The 17,798-nt window shown below is 41.2% G+C and overlaps 1 protein-coding gene across 1 annotated transcript in view; it reads left to right on the top strand.

The window, feature by feature from the left end:
- The window catches only part of lgr6 (leucine-rich repeat containing G protein-coupled receptor 6), a 261,234-nt gene that overhangs the window by 177,990 nt on the left and 65,446 nt on the right, over window positions 1–17,798 (top strand). Inside the window, exon 5 of the mRNA XM_080210083.1 lies at window positions 15,288–15,503. Coding sequence (XP_080066209.1) covers window positions 15,288–15,503 — 216 coding nt within the window. The remainder of the gene's footprint in view (window positions 1–15,287; window positions 15,504–17,798) is intronic.

Here is a 17,798-nt window from a genome sequence, read left to right as displayed (position 1 = left end):
AGGTTCTGTTCTTACCTGTCCTAACAAAACGATATGGCTTCCTCACTGGAAACTCCTTGTGTATCTTTATGGTCACCATATGTTTGCTTCTGGAATCCATGCTAGTTCACTTCTACCATTGAACTGACCATTTCTACACTCTGGCTACCTCCGTTTAACTGTATTACACATCAACGCTGGCAAAACTGATGACTTGCAACTCAGTTCTCTGAAGTCGTAGAGTCATAGAGATTTGCAGCATGGAAACAGGCCCTTTGGCCCAACTTGTCCATGTTGCCCTTTTTTTGAAATCTCTAAGCTAGTCCCAATTGCCTGCATTTGGCCCATATGTCTCTATACCCATCTTACCCATGCAACTGTCTAAATGCTTTTTAAAAGACTAAATTGTACCTGCCTCTAATACTACCTCTGGCAGCTTGTTTCAGACACTCACCACACTCAGCTCCTCTCGACCCTTTTGTACCTCTCCTCTCTCACCTTAAACTTATGCCTTCTAGTTTTTGACTCCACTACCTTTGGGAAAAGATATTGACTATCTAGCTGACCTATGTCCCTCATTATTTTATAGACCTCTATAAGATCACCCCTCGGCCTTCTACACTCCAGAAGAAAATATCCCAGTCTATCCAGCCTGTCCTTATAACTCAAACCATTAAGTCCCAGTGGCATCCAAGTGAATCTTTTCTGCAAGTATGTATGATCCTCCATCTCTCTGGTTATTCACTGAAATCGGGCTCAGTGGTGGACAGTAATGTTATTTTAATGATCTCTGAATGCAACTTCATTCAATCTATTTTGCCTACAACCAAGACATCCTTCCACCTCCAGGGCATTCCCTATTTGTGTACCTTAGTCATAGAGGCATGGAAACAGGCCCTTTGGCCCAACTTGTCCACGCCATCCTTTTTCTTAAACCCTTAAGCTAATCCCAATTACCCACATTTGGCCCATATCCCTCTGTACCCATCGTACACATGTAACTATCTAAATGCTTTTTAAAAGACAAAATTGTACCCAGCTCTACTACTATCTCTATAGCTTGTTCCAGACACTCACCACCCTCTGTGTGAAAACATTGCCCCTCTGGACACTTTTGTATTTTTCCCCTCTCACCTTAAACCTATGCCCTCTAGTTTTAGACTCCCCTACCTTTGGGAAAAGATATCGACTATCTAGCTGATCAATGCCCCTCATTATTTTATAGATCTCTATAAGATATCTCAGCCTGCTACGCTGCAGAGAAAAAAGTCCCAGTCTATCCAGCCTCTCCTTATAACTCAGATCATCAAGTCCCGGTAGCATTCTAGTAAATCTTTTCTGCACTCTTTCTAGTTTAATATAATAGAGGCTCATGCCACAAAACATTGGGAAACCCCGACTGCATAATTAGTGAGTCAGTGTCGTGTGATATGCCATGCATTCCCATCGGAATCTGAGTTGGGAAGCACTTCCCGTTCCCATCTGCACCACGGTACTTCATCCCGGAAAGGAAAATTCTGTCAGATGTGTTGTTTCTCAATGGCCAGCCAACCTGGTAAATTGAAAAATTTCTATCTTTCAATTTTCTCCATCTTTATATATCACTTGGCAACCTGTCGTACCCAAAATATTGGTGCCAACTGTCATAATGGAGATTTAGGCAACTCTGTTGGCTAAAGATGATAGGCTGCAAAGGGGTGAAATTAAAAAGCAAACTTTGGGAAGTTAAGAAGTTTACAACAGATGTATAAGGAGAGAGCCATGGTCTACTTGACTTTTTGAATTGAAAAGAAGTTAAAATAATTTTTGTCCCCTCATGTATACTAACAATGGAACGATACCTCTTGCTCGGGTGCCAGAAGTGAGCGGTGTCAGCCATTTGGCACCTTGTGCAAGTGGTCATTCTTCAATTACAAGTCCAAAAGCCTATGTCAGTAGGCCAATCATAATCAGGAATTCTGGGTAAAGATTCTGTTCCTAGTTGTAATATTTCTCTCACTGCCCTAGCTACTTCCAAATAACTTGATGTAAACTGGAAATTGAACCTGGAATTTTCTAGTCTAAAAGCTTTAATACTACACTACAACATTGCCCACTTTGCTATTAAGGAATCATTCGTTAAAAATTCTTACAGTCCAGAAAGAAGACCCATCAGGTCTTCACTGACTGTCTGACAGAGTATCTTACCCAGGCTCTCTTCCCCGCCCTATCTCCATAAACCAACACGTTCACCTTTGGTCATTTACCTAATCTACACATCTCAGGATACTGAGGGGCTAATACACCTAACTTGCGAGTCATTGGACTTGGAAGGAAACTGCTGCACCGGAAGAATATGCAAACTCCACACAGTCACCCAAGGCCAGAACTGAACACGGGTCCCTAGCACTGTGAGGCAGCAGTGCTAATCATTGTGCAACTGTATCACCTACAAAGCCATAACACAATTTGCTTTTGCACAATAGTTCTTTACATAAGACACTTAAGTTCAATTAAAATTGTAATGTTGACCAATAGATAAATGAATGGGAGTTTCAGATAAAATAGAACAATGGGCAGATCAAAATATACATATTTCTCAATAATATTTAATCAACAGTTCAAGCCACAACTAACTCACCACAAAGCAGATATATATTTCTCACTTGCAGTGTAAAGAAACTGATAAAATGGAAGGCAAGCACATTAAAACTTGTATAGTATATCACCTGAAGTCAAGTTTATGTCTTATATTTTGTAATTTAATCACTTTTACTTATATTATTTTAAAATGGATTAACATTACATTTTTTCTTTAAATCATATCAAAGAACTATTACAATTGCTCTATGTAGCTCCTGCCACCGCTATAATGATAGATAGCTGTTAGGAGAATGCTGCTTTCCTGTTTTTGCAGGTGAAGTTAACAGATGGGCTGTTCATCAATGTTCTCAACAACTACAATCTATCAATCCAGCCAGATCCAGTTTGGAGACTGCAGCCAGTTTGTTGACAGCAACTTGACGTTTCTGCAAGGAAAGACAAATGCTCCCCTTGTCATGTCATTGGACAGCGACTTTGATCTCACAAAGTGGCTGCGCATGAAAACATGGATACATTTGCCAATTCTGACCCACTGCTCTCCATAGTTTTCAATGGAAACTGACGCTGACTGAAAGGCAGCAAGTGCCTGCCTTTGGGCAATGGGGAAGAGGTCAAAGATTAAGATGCATGCTTCTGGCCTGCTCCTGCACAAAGCACATGCTTCTGGCAAACTGATTTATGTACCATAAAATATTTTGTTGATACTATACATTTTTCTTCAAAGTGGTCCACATCATCATTCTTAACACAAAATACATTATACACAATAAATAATTATGTCTAGATGTTTCCTGTTTCCTTATCAACTGCTTCTGTATCCTGGTGCCTATGTCATTCAAGTCCATCCCATAAATTTACTGTTTGATGTTGCTTTATGAAATGCGGAAGTTGGAGTCATCTGGACCTAAGTGCTATCATCAGCATCTGAGATTGACAGCAATCTATAGACTTAAGGGAACTTTCACTTAAGCGCCTAACTTCACTGAAAAACCTCACATTTCCAGTGAGCGTTGTTTTCTCCCAAGATACTGGTGATGTCTGGTACCTTACCTACAAGGTTATTTTTGTGTGAGTTCAGATAGTGAAGGGAAACAAGTCATTTGACTCGTGAAGAGCAGCATGGTTTGGATTTTCAAACATTATTTTTCAAACTGTTTTTAAATGTGATTGGGCCGGAGGTGATCTGACCCTCCAAAACTCTTGAGCTACATTCTAAAACTTTGTGTGATTCCATCTCACTTGTTGGAACAATTACCCAGGAAAAGGTAGAAGGAATGAAACTAGTTCTAACTGCTGGGTAATTATTCCAAGTAGTTTCCCACTGGATCCCGTCCAACTATCCAATCTGATACCCAGTGTCTCATCCATCAGCCCACTCACCTGCTCCCCGCACCTTCACACCCACTTACCTGACACTCTACCCTCTCATGGAACTCTGGTGAAAGATAAGAAATAGAGGTGGAGTAGCAATCCAATTTGGCCCAAAATTTTCTACTAGACACCTTGGGAGTTGTTATGGTGAAAGGGTGACAAAAGCACTAAATGGGTACCGTGCTAATCTTTGAGATTATGTATTTAGCAAGCAGTTCTGTCTTAATTTGAACTTTCCAGAAAGCACTAAACAGACACTTGCATAGTGATCAGATGTAATTTTTTTGTGCAGTAGTATGTGTGGCATCCATTCATCCACTTTTACTGAAGATGAGGAATGTCTTAACTGACAAACAACGGTAAACTTTAGGGACCAAGTGAGAGAGTGCACAACTGCTAAAAGGATGTTTCCCCTCATGGTGGGCAGGGGGTTGGGGGAGGTGGTCAAGAACGAGGGGACACAATTTAAACATGAGGAGTCTAAAAAGGAGATGAAGAGAAATTTATTCCCTTGGAGGATCCTTAATCTTTGGAATCCCTCCCTTATAAAGCAGTGGAGGCTGGTTCATGGAATATATTCAAGACTGAGTTCGGTAGATTCTTGATCAACAAGGGGCAATTAGCAAAGTGAAGTAAAAGTCACAATCAGATCAGCCATTATCTTATTGAACAGCAGAGTATGCTCGATGGGCCAAATGACCTACTCTTCCTCCTATTGCTTATGAGCTTAGGATCTAATGCCAAATGCCATGGATTTCCCTTTTTTCTTGGTGACTTCTATAAAGTGGAGTGGCATGGCACTTGTTCTGGTTAGGTGAAGTTCTCAGAGAATTCCGAGAACAAATTATGATCGAGTGTTGAAGTCTTCACAAAATGCCCCAGAAGATCTCCTGATATGCTTCAAGAGTCAACTTTAAACCTCCAGCAACAAGTGATTAGCAAAACGTAAGTGTGCTTTTAAAAGCACTCATAATCCTCTGCAATTGTTACTCATGCTCAAAGGAAAAAAGCAGGGAAATAAAAATATTTTTATTTTGATTTTTCTTTCTGAGTAATCAGCAAAATTAGGAGAAGGCATTAAATCAAAAATTAATGACCTCTTTAAGGAGCACTAGAGGATATTTAATGATCTAAGGCTGGAGGAGGAGGAGGGGGGGAATGGTTGGCAGTGCATTGGGACATTCCAGGACGGGGAGAAGGGGGGTTCAGGGTGGGCTCAGAAGTTGCTGTGGGGGGCCGCAATTGGGCCGTGGGAGGGGCTGGAGAGGCAGCACTACAGGAGGTCCCAGGCCGGCCTGCAATCGGGCTGGTCAGCAAACAAGGAGTCTGAAAGATTGGGGCCACTGCACATGCACAGAGTTCCAGAACTGTCAGACCACGATGCGAATAGGCCCCGCCTCCCTGGGTTTTTAATGATATTCATGACTGGGACCTCTGCAGTGCACAGGATGTAGAGATTCTGGTGAGAAGCTGAACTGACAAAACAATCAGGATTTAGAACAGTCGGGATTTAGAATAGTTTTCCCACCACTTTTGGGAGAATCGCGGTCCACATTTCAAGTATGACTCAATGTGGTCACCTGGGAGATTCCTGGTGCCTCAAATATTTGGAGAAACATGAACTTTAAGTTTTTTGAAATGGGTTCCTTTTACTTCATTCATGGGTCATGGATATCACTAGCTGGCCAGCATTCATTGATGTGGCTCTGGAGTCACATGTAGGCCAGACCAGTTAAGGATGATAGATTTTCTTCCCTAAAGAGCATTGGCAAACCAAATGGGTTTTTCCGACAATCAACAACAGTTTCACGGTCATCAGTAGATTCTTAATTCCAGATATTCTTTATTGAATTCAAATTCCACCAACTGCCATGGCGGGATTTGAACTTAGGTCCCCAAAACATTAGCTGGGTTGCTGAAATGCCATTGCATCCAGCGATAATGCCACTAGGCCATCATCTCCCCTTAGATTATGAGAGCAAAGAGATCCATAGTTTTGAGGTCTTGGGAAATAACTTATACAGTAAGGTGTAGAGAGGGGATAAAAGTATCTAGAACATTGTAGGTATTGAAGCTATCAGTGAAATACTGTATTTGCATCTTCCCTGTGCTTAGAATAAAGTAGGCATCGATCCAGCTACTTTCATTTGGTTGATCCAGCCATTAGGAGCAACTTAGCTATGAAGTAGTTTTGATTTTAATGAACCATGGAACCAACATTAAAGACTTATTTTCACCTTAAAATATATCACTCTAAAGCCTAATGTTATTTTAGCATCTCAAAGTGATTTGCATTTGGCACAAATTTACACAATGGTCCTGTAATTTAAACAAAGCCTAAGAGAATTGTCAAGTACATACAACATTTCATACTTTGCAAGAAGTGAGATGCGTTCTTTCAACTTTCTTTTTGTGGTAATCTTTGGACCATTGAGATTCACAAGCAATCATAATTACTTCTAAAACGTAGGTTGTGAAATGCTGCTTGCCTTCTATTATCTCTAACAAGTCTATACTAATCTTTCTTTGAAGATTGCAATGGAGCAATAGAATTTGAAAAAGGCTGATTGCTATTTTGTCATAAATGGAAAATGTAGCTAATTAATATAATTACACCCTCCTCTGTGCCAATTGTCACATCACCTGTACAGCATTTTAAAGTAGATTTTACACTGCAGCGTTAATATTTATGTGAATTGTTTATTGAATAGTTGTGAAAAGAGGGGCAGTACGGTGGCACAGTGATTAGCACTGCTGCCTCACAATGTCAGGATCCCGGGTTCAATTCCAGCCTTGGGTCACTGACTCTCTGCACGTTCTCCCCGTGTCTGCATAGGTTTCCTCGGGATGCTCCAGTTTCCTCTCACATTCCAAAGTTGTGCAGGTTAGGTTGATTGGCCATGCTAAATTGTCCCTCGTGTCAGGGGATTAGCAGGGCAAGTATGTAGGGTTACAGGAATAGGGCCCTGGGTGGGATTGTAGTCAGTGCAGACTCAATGGGCCGAATGCTTAATCCTCAGCTGTTTACAATTTATGTAAATAATTTTAACAAAGAAACAGATGGTAGTGTATTTAAGTCTTCTCATGATACAAAGCTAGTTCAGAATACAGACTGTGAAGAGGACACAAAGAGGCTACAAAGTGAGTGAGCAACAAAGTGGCAAATGGAGTGGAGAAGTGTGAGGTTATCCACTTTGATTGCAAGAATTGAAATGTTAATATTTCATAAAAGGTGTTAAACCTTCAAATCTTGATGTTCAGGGGCATTTGGGTACACTTACACAGGGCACAGAAAGTTAGCATGCAAGCAATTAGGAAGGCAAATGACATGTTGGCCTTTGAGTACAAAAATAAAGAAGTATTATAATTACACAGGGCTTTGGTGAAATCATCCAAAATATTGTGTGCAATTTTTGTTTCTGCATAGAAGGAAAGATATATTTGTTTGGAGGCAGTACAGTGAAGGTTCACTAGTTTGATCCCTGGGACGAAGGGGATGTCCTATGGTAAGGATTGCGTAAATTGGCTCTATATTCCCTGGAGTTTAGAAGAGTGAAAGGTGATCTCAGGGAAACATTCAAGGTTATGAAGGGGATTGACAGAGTAGCTTCTCAGAACCCCAGGGAGAGAGTCCCTGGTCAAGGCACCAACCGCAGAATCTTTACTGCAGAAAAGCGAGACCTTGCTTTCAAATAACCAACAGAATTTCCAAGAAAAACAGGAAGAGAGAAAACATTTCTTTTTAGCAGGCTGTCCTTTCTAAAAACTAAACTATGGCTCAGAATTGAAAATGAAAGAACTTCTGAATCCTGACCTGCCTGCCAGCTTTTTTTTTATCCAAATAATGCAGAGTTACAAAAAAATCCCAAAGTAAAAACAAACAACTCCCATCCAAACCACTTAAGAAGCAACACAAAGACATCTGGTAGCCAATCCAGCAGCACTGAGGTCAGCTAGGGTTGTGAGCTAAGAAAACACTGAAAAGCTGTTAGAACTACAGATGTCATGATTTTAAAAAACTTTCTTAAAAGTACACAAATGTCACACCAATAATTGGTCACTACTGGCATTAACTAGCTTAACTTCCTCAACTGGGAAGGTATTATCGCTAAACCATTAATCCAGAAACTCAGCTAATGTTCTAGAGACCCGGGTTCAAATCCCACCACAGCAGTTGATGGAATTTGAATTCAATAAAAGTGATCTGGAATTAAGAATCTACTGACGACCACAAAATAATTGTCGATTGTTGGAAAAAAACAATCTGGTTCATTAATGTCCTTTAGGGAAGAAAATCGGCTGTCCTTACCTGGTCTGGACTACTTGGAAATAAGTGAACGTATTAGTGAGAGGCAACATGGTTTTGTGAAGGGGACATCGTGTCTTACGAATTTGATCAAGTTTTTCGAGGAAGTGACAAACGTGATTGATGAGGGTAGGGCAGTACATGTTGTCTACATGGACTTAAGTAAGGCCTTTGACAAGATCCCTCAGGGCAGACTGGTGCAGAAGATGAAGTTGTATGGGATCAGGGGTAAGCTGGCAAGGTGGATACAAAACTGGCTTGGTCAAAGAATGATGTGGATATTCCGGCGTTGGACTGGGGTAAACACAGTAAAAAGTCTGACAACACCAGGTTTAAGCCCAACCAATTTATTTGATAGTAAACTCACAAGCTTTCGAGGTTAAGCTCTTCTTCAAGAGCCACAGCAACTTGGTTGACTCTCAACTGCCCCCAGGTAACTAGGCATGGGCAATAAATGCTGGCCAGCCAGTGATGCCCATGTCCCTTGAGTGAATAGAATAGAAATAGAACTTAGCAGCCCTAGGTTACCCCCTATTTCTTGCCCCCGACGCCCCAGGATGGCCTCAATGGCGTGATGACATCTGTACCCCGTTAGTGAGGAGCAGTTGTAAACCCCGCTGGTGGGGACCTCTCCTGGTGTGGGGGAGATGGTTGCAGGCCTGGAGAATACCATCCCAAGTCTGGTAATCATATGGAAATTGTGATAATACCAAAAAAAGGGCCTTAGAGTCTCTTGATCAGCCTGACACCAGTCATAAGTCCTGATAAAAGCTGATATCTCCTGCTGCGCTACTTGAGCAACACAGCAGGCTGGGAGAATCCCAGCCATTGTTCCTTGTGCATTATACGGATAAAGCATACATCCATAGGGAAGGAGAGGATGCAGATTGTAATATTTAAGGAGGGTGGGGTTAGTTCAGATGGCTAGCGTTGGTTCAGATAGGTCAAACAGTGCCAAATTCAACCTCTGTTCTGGGTGAGGTAGATTTAGGGCCTGCTTCCTCATTCTGTCCATGGTAAAAGGTCACAGCACTTTGGTTTGGTTTGGCACACAATTGACAAGAATCTGCCTACAGGAGGGGAATATTTGAGGAGTGGCACCTGCAATGTTTATGTTTCACAAGTCCTGCACCTATGGATGCTTTCTGCTGTCTAACATTTTTATTCTCCAAACTTGCGCTGTTAGCTTTACTCTTTCAAACTCACACTCACCAATTGGCTCAAGAGTAAAACAGTGGCCAAGTAAAGTAGCAAATCAGAACTGAAGTGAGGAATTTATGAATTGAGAGTAAGAAAAGTAGCTAGCAAGCTATCAATGATAAACTACTGAGGATGTAGGACAGCCAACCCTAAGTGACCACACAACAGGGCATGCCAATTAAAGAAAAGGAGACCAATCAATTCAGTTGAAATACTTCCTGAAGAAAAGGTATTCCCGCTCCATAACTGAATTTTCTGACACTTATGAATACAAGATAAAAAGACATTTTTTAAAAGATGACAGATTTAACAAAAACATGATGATATCAAAGTGGTCTTTTATTTATTTGGTCTCATATTTACCAAATTCTGGGCCTTAGTTTTGATATTTTTACTCTGATCTGTGACTCTATCAGATAATGATGCACAGTGTAATTGGGGCTATTGTTCCAGTCCGTGTAGGGTAGCCCAATTAGTGGAACATGACTTTCAGCATCAGTGTTCCTTCACTTTAAGTTTATTTGTTAGTGTCACAAGTAGGCTTACATTAACACTACAATGAAGTTACTGTGAAAATCCCCTAGTCGCCTCGCTCTGGTGCCTCTTCGGGTACACTGAGGGAGAATTTAGCATTGCCAATGCACCCAATCTGCACATCTTTCAGACTGTGGGAGGAAACCAGAGCACCCAAAGCTAACCATGCAGACATGGGGAGAACATGCAGACTCCATACAGACAGTGACCCAAGCCAGGATTTGAACGGGGATTCCTGGCACTGTGGGCAACAGTGCTAACCACTATGCCACCATTCAGAATTACTTGGAAGAAAAGTTGGACCTATTTTTCAGAAGTTTTATTTAAATAAAACTTCTTGTGTGCATTACTGAATTTCAGTCAGTTTAACCTAATCTGTTGTAAATCTTATTCCTTTCTCAGAATTACAAAGCCAATGTGCAGAGTGAACAGGGCAAGCCCTTAATCCATCCCCTTTCTTGCTCCAAAATCCAATTCAAATTGAATCCAATTCATCATCCCCACAAAAGAGACATGCTAGATACAAGCTGACAAGAACAAGCATTGCACCTGATCTCAGGCTTGATCTTAAGTGCATTTAACTTTGTTTCTTTAATTTAGGAAGTGTGTCAAGTTGGATTTATCTGTTCCTTTGTGTACATTAATCACTGTTTACATCAGATTTATTTACACAGTTGCTGAACTATCCCAAGGAGCAGAATAAGACAATTATTTGTGTATATTGAACTGAAAATATAAGGAGTTTTTTTAGCTTTTAATCCAAAGAAAATCATGATCCTTACCTTACAAAAATACTATGTTCACAGGAAAATGTTGAATGTTTTATAATTGACAGCAATCTGGCCATTTGCAAAGTCTTTTTAAAATCATTCTTTCATGGGATTTGAACATCGTTGACAAAGCCATTATTTTGTTGCCCTTCCCTAATTGCTATTCAGAAGGTGGTGATAAGACACCAACTTGAACCACTGCATGTGGTCTAGGTGAATCCACAGGGCTGATAGGGAGGGAGTTCCATGATTTGATCTAGCAATAGTGAAGGAACGACATTATGATTTCAAGTCGGGATAGTCTGTGGCTCAAAGGGGAACTTGCAGGTGTTGGTGTTCCCATGCATCTGTTACCCTTGCCCTTCTAGGTGGAAGAGGACATTGTTTTGAAAGGTTCTGTCTAAGGGACCTTGGTAAGATGCTGCACTATACATTTTGTAGATGGTACACACTACTGCCGCAGTGCATCAGTGATGGATGCGGTGAATGTTTAAAGTGGTGGAGAGGGGGTGCCAATGAGGCAGACTGCTTTGTCCTCGATTATGTCAAGCTCTTTGAGTGTTGCTGAAGCTGCACTCATCTGGGAAGTGGAAAGCATTCCATCATACTCCTGAAATGTGCATTGCAAATGATGGACAGGCTCTGTGGAGTTGGTGGTGAATATTTTGTCAGAAATTATTGCCCATCCTAAATTGTACTTGAGAACCTCTGCTGTCCACGTGGTGAAGGTACATCCATAGTCCTCTTAGTTAGAGAGTTTTAGGATTTTCCCCCAGTGACGATGAAAGAGGAGTGAGATATTTACAGGTTAGGATGGTGTATAATTTGTAAGAGAACTTGTTAGTAGTGATGTTCCAACACATTAGCTGCTTTTGCCCTTTTGAGGGGCAGAGATCATGGGATGGTGAATGATTTTGAAGAGGCCTCGGCAAGTTGTTGCATTGTGTTTTATGGTAACCACTGGAGTCATGGTGGGCTTGTGGTGGAGTGAGTAAATGTTTAAGGTAACTGCATGAAGAAAAACTAGAGGTCAAAATTTTCTTGTGTGCTTTTTGTTCTGCATGATTGAATTTGAGCAGATTTCAACAAAACTCTTAAATGAAAACCTTTTAATTCCTTACTTCAGAAAGCAAATAAATAAAAGATAAATAAAAGCCTTAAGGCAATAGGGTGGCACAGTGACAAAGTGGTTAACACTGCTGCCTCACAGCACCATGCACCAAGATTCAATTCTGGCCTCAGGTGACTGTCTATGTGGGGTTTGCACATTCTCCCCGTGTCTGCGTGGGTTTCCTTGGCTGCTCCAGTTCCCTCCCATACTCCAAAGATGTGTAGATTAGGTGGTTTGGCCATGCTGTATTTCCCCTTAGTGTCCCAAGATGTGAAGATTAGGAGGATTAGTGGGGTAAATACTTGGGGTTACAGGAAGCAAGTCTGGGTGGGATTGCCCCTTACTGTCAGGGGGATTACATAGGTTTACAGGGATAGGGTCTGGATGGGATTGATGTTGGTGCAGATCCGATGAGCGGAATGGCCTCCTTTTGCACTGTAGGCATTTCATGAGCCTAATTGTTTAATTCAGAAAATGTGTCAAGCTGAGGTAGATATAGAGAAAGAAAATGAATCCATTAGTCTTTAACTTTATTTGAACAAATTTTATTTTAGCAGCCACTGGAAAATCCAAAAGGCCATGCACTAATAATCCTTTACCCAAAATGTTAGCTACACAATTTTATTTTGAAAGTGGAGTAAATATAATTAAAGCAGTCATGGATTTATATACCAGTTTGCGAGAGCAGTGCAAACTGAGTTTGCATGTTTGAAGCTGGGATTAATCTAGCTGACTGCTCTGCATAAGAGATGCTCTTTTGTAAGTTGTTGGTCATTATTTGTTGACATGTATGACCTTGCATTCATGTACCTAAAATTTATTTCTACCCAAAATGTATTGTTCATTCACAAAAAATAAGTTGTTTTGATGCTAATTCAAGAAAATACTAATTTGAATTGGTTTTGTACAATGACTTATTCTGGACATTGCCCACAATAGCCCAGTCCACAGAAGTTAAAAACTCTTATCATCTAAGGGATGACTGGATCTGATTAAGATACTCAATTTGTTGCCACATAGAATATCTCATCAGAAATTACAGTTAGCTGTTTGCTGCACCGGTTTAACTTCATAGGTGTGCTCAGATAATGGATATGTTTGCCTACTGTAGAGGTGTAACTAATGAAAAGTGTGTTTGTACAAGGAATAATATAGATTTTTTTTAAATGAGTCATGCTCTTGAGTTGAAATCAGGGTTTGATCTTAACTTGTCTCAATTGAAAGAAGCCAGGTGGATGAGGGTGGAAAGGCGAATGTTGTAATGGACCAGGGAATTGTTCCTTCCTTGCTCCAGTTTGGATAACCTCCATGTTAATTATCAGGCAGTATCAGTGGTAGAAGCTTCCACTTGAAATAGGCACACAAACTCTGATGATGTCTTTGCAGCTTGAAATGTTGGGTGCAATTCTCTGGCCCCACAAGTTCATGTACAAATCTCACCAGGACAAAACAGTCATAGGGGAGGGGCCATAGTGTAGTTAGTGCCGGTGAGAACCCTTTTTGGGATTCTCCCAGCCTTCGCACCTAGACTTAATCTAGCTCACGTCCAGTGAGAATGTGAACCAGATTAGCATATTTAAATATTCATTTAAATATTTAAATATTCATTTAAATATACGTTAAAATTCATTATTCATTTAAATATGCAGAGTTGGTTTGGGACCGGATTCTCCTGGTTTCTACAATTCTCTGGCCCTCTAGCACAGTGGGGATCCAACGCGAGTCACTACCACTGCTCACCTGAAACAGAAACCAGTTGTGATGGTCACATCGGAGGGTTCAGAGGCCACTGAAGCCCCCGGGTGGTCAGGGAAATGGCTCGGTAGTGCCCTGACGCTGCCACTTGGCAACTTAGCTGTGCCAACCTGGCACTGTCAGGTTGGCATTGCTAGTTGGCATTGCCAGAGTGCCAGTTTGGCACTGCCAAAGAGGGGTGCCCAAAGGCATGGGAGGGCTCCTGAAAGGGAGTCAGTCTTGCGGGTGCTCTTGAAGGGGAGGACTTTGGCTGGGTGTCACTCGCTTGGGGGTGAGGGCAGGTGCTGGTACCAGTGAGTGCTGGGGTCCTAACGCCAGCAAATGGATGGGGGATGGGGAGGCAACAGGGGTGGAGGGGTTGGGGGTTGGGAGCAGTTTTGGCTGTCGGGGGAGGGTAGGGATGTGATTTGGTACATAGGGTTGTTTAGAGATCAGAGCACCTTGTGTGTCATGAATGTGCCAGTAGGTTAAAAGACACCAGCATTTCTAAAGGCATTTCACAGGGTCTGAGTCCCAGTAATGAAATTAGCAGTTGTAGACAGTCCAAAAGATTACATTGTCCTTCTAATAGGAAACGCTTTGGGTAGACGCTTGCACCATCCAGGGAAGGGATATGTATGTTAATTGCTTAGAACTTCAGAAGCTGAGGGGACAGACAACAAATACAGAGAGAAAACCATCAAAGGGAAATTATAATGTAATTGCCAGGCTTTCTTGGAAGCAATAAGACAGTTTCTGTCCCACAGCTTGAGGGGCAGGTTTCCATCTAGAAGCCTGTACACCAGTTCTAGATAGTCTACCAGAAGCAAGAGTGCAGAAACCTTCATAAAGTCAGTTATAACCATGTCTTCAGTGAATCAAGAAGAGACATTACCCAAAATAACTCCTCAATCGTATACAGTGCGGTAACAATAAATTGGCCTTTACTCATAGATTACTGATCTGGATGTTGTTTGGAGAAGAGGGACACCCTGAAAGAGTTCAAATCTCGTAAATGTATCAAAAAGGGTAATTTCTACTTAACCTGCGTGAGTGTGTTCAGTTGTTCTTATACGCAACTTCCTTAGATCATTATAGTCCTGTTCGTATATTTGTGTCTTTCCTTTATTGTAATAAATACCCTTGATAAGTGTTATAATATGACAGGGCTCGCTATAGTTCTCCTCACACCATTCCTGTAAACAAAATTATACAGCACTATAACCTTGTGTTTCAGGACACCCTCACAGATAACATCAGCCGGGTTTGTGAGATGTGGCACAGTGGTGGTGCTCCTCCCTCTAGATCAGGAGCTCCGGGTTGAAGTCCAATGCCAGGACTTGTTGGCCTTGGAAGAAGTGTTTATACCATGGTTCAATGGGCTGTTAATTAGCTGCAGAATAATCCACCACTTCTCCAATATTCCCCAAAGGGAAAAACAGTGTAGGTGGAATTGTGCGACAGCGCTCGCCCCAAAACTAGAAAATCACGCCTGAGGTCAATAGACCTTTCCACCCCTCACCCACTACGATTCTCATGGAGGGCACAATGGGAAAATTCACCCCTATGGGTGTGAAAATACATTTTTTAAACAAAATATTGATTTGTACATTTAAAGTATATTATTCTTTTTAGTCAAAACTAATTACGCAATAAAACTTCAAAAACATAAATAATTTAAACTTTATTGTTCTTACAGACGTCTGGATGCAAATCTGATTTCAGACATTCCTCAGAACAGCTTTGAAGGGTTGCAGTCCCTGCGGCATCTTTGGCTTGATGATAATGTGCTGACTAAAATTCCTGTTCGAGCTCTCAACAACTTGCCATCACTGCAGGCAATGACACTAGCTCTCAACAAAATAGCACATATCCCCGACTATGCATTCGTCAACCTATCCAGCCTGGTGGTATTGTAAGTATTGTATTTTTTTTAACAATTGTTTTTTAGCAAAACAGTCAAGAAATAAGAACAGAAAATGCTCAAAATATCCAGTAGATTTGGTGGCAACTGGAGAGGCAAAAAAAACAAGACTTAAAGTTTCAGGTTGATGATTTTTCTCCAGGTTGTCAACCTGAAATGTTTGCCAGAATTTTACCAGCATGCCCACCCCAATTCCGCTCACAGAATGGCATTCTCCGTTGGCCTCGAGCGGGATCTCACAAGCCTTGGGCGTATCAGGTGTTAAAATTCCGACAGTTAACTCTCTCTCTCTAGATGCCACCAGACTGGCTGACTATTTCCTACATTTTCTTTTTCCTTATTATATTAGGTTTCCAAAATGTGTCTTTTGGTTTTGTGTTAAATCCAAGAATGATAATTAGCTCCAGTGAAAACCACCTCTTTATTTTTAATGTGTTCCTCCCAATTTCCTTCCTCTTGTCATTTGTTCATCTCGATAGTGAAAGCAATACTGCCGAAAGCCACAATCCAAATGCTTGAGGTAGAATCAGATCAGACAAGTTTTCGCTTTGGTCGAAGGTACTTCATCTCCTGGTCAAGATGAAAACAATTCAAATTGTCAGCCCTAAGGCAGACCAAAGGCAGATGCATCTGGACTGAATTACTTTTATATTAGAGCTATCATGCAGCTGAATAATACATTTATAAATTGATGATTGCTGGTATTGTAAGGGACAGTGCTCTCTTTCATCACATCTTAATCAGTTATCAGTTTAACGCTTGCCTCTTAAGTCAGGGATTGTAGTTTCAAATCCTACTCCAGGAGCTGGAGTTTTAGTTCCCAAACAAGGTGCAAATTGGGTCACAAAGTGCTAAACTTCAGTTTTTATTGCTTGAAGAACAATTTTCCTCCACCCTCCCAACTCCTCACTATTCTTGTGTGGCTGTTTTGTGGGTCGGGAAAGCTATAGGTGGAGTTTTCCCATCCCACCTGCCGCAGGAATTGTAGCAGACAGGGGGGCAGGCCACGCTACGATCCATTGACCTCAGGAGGGATTTTCCGGTCTTGGGACGAGCACAGCCAGAAATTCCCACCCTATGAGTGCAATATGCACACGCCCCACTTCCCAAGTTGGCTCCCCATTTTGAGGGCCACAGGACAATCACATTACCACCTGCACAAAATTTTCATGCACTAGCTTGGATTTTGGAAGCCCTAAAAACATGCACTTCCTTCAAGAGGTCAAGACCACTGGAGCTGAGGAATTGAGAGCAATCTGAAAGACAAGTGTAAAATGTTTAGACACCAACAAATGGCATTGTGAGATGCTGTATTGTAATGGAGATGTGTTTTTAATGCAGTCATAGAATAGAATCATTGAATCCCTACAGCGCAGGAGGAGGCCATTTGGCCCATTCAGCCTGCATTGACAACAATCCCATCCAGGCCCCACCCCTGTAACCCATGGATTTACCCTGCTAATTTCCCTGACATTAAGGACAATTTATCATGGCCAGTCAACCTAACCTGCACATCTTTGGACTGTAGGAGAAAACCGGTGATGTATCATAGGAAATTATTCTACCAAAATCAGTAAACCCTTCCACTGATCACCATTGTGTAAGTGTTGTCAGGCAATGCAGTATTTCTTTTCCATTGGAAAAATGTCATAATATGATAAAAAATGTAAAAAAAAAAGCATTGTAAGCCTGTGTTGTCATGTTTTGTGCTATGATTTAAATTGACTAACGGCCCTTTTGCTTCAAACAGCTTTTGAAATTTGAAATAAATCTGTGAATCTGCTCCCTTCTATTGATTGACGGACATCTGCTTTGAAATGGAAATGGGATGGGACATCATTGTATTCTGTCAGTTTCAGACAACGTAGCGGGAAGGTTTTGTTATGACAGCAGTAACTATTATTCATGCTTAGCTGGCTTTAAAATGCATCAGATCAGCAGGTTATCTATTCATTTTCAGTTGAAACTTTTAAGAGGCTATAATAGCAGAATATGCCTTTGATGTGGTTTCTTGTTTGCTCACAAATCAATAGAGACTGAAAGTATAACAATTTTATTTGATCTGGATTAGTTTTATTTGCGCTGGATTCACTTTTAAAGTATTGACAGTAGTGTGTTTGAGTTCAGGATTTTAGGAGTAGTTTAATTTTATTTCCAATAGTTTGAGATAATTCCCATTGTTAATGCTGGCCCTGAGGACTGTATATGGTGTATACTAGGTGAGTGGCTATGGAGGATACGTGTGAGCAAGAAGGGGGCATGGAGGTGGCTTGAGGGATCTGAAGA

This window comes from Carcharhinus amblyrhynchos, chromosome 22, assembly GCF_965287045.1.
Source record: "Carcharhinus amblyrhynchos chromosome 22, sCarAmb.v2.hapA, whole genome shotgun sequence".
NCBI lineage: Eukaryota > Metazoa > Chordata > Chondrichthyes > Carcharhiniformes > Carcharhinidae > Carcharhinus > Carcharhinus amblyrhynchos.
Note: the sequence above shows the minus strand (reverse complement) of the source record. Positions and strands in the feature narration are given on the sequence as shown.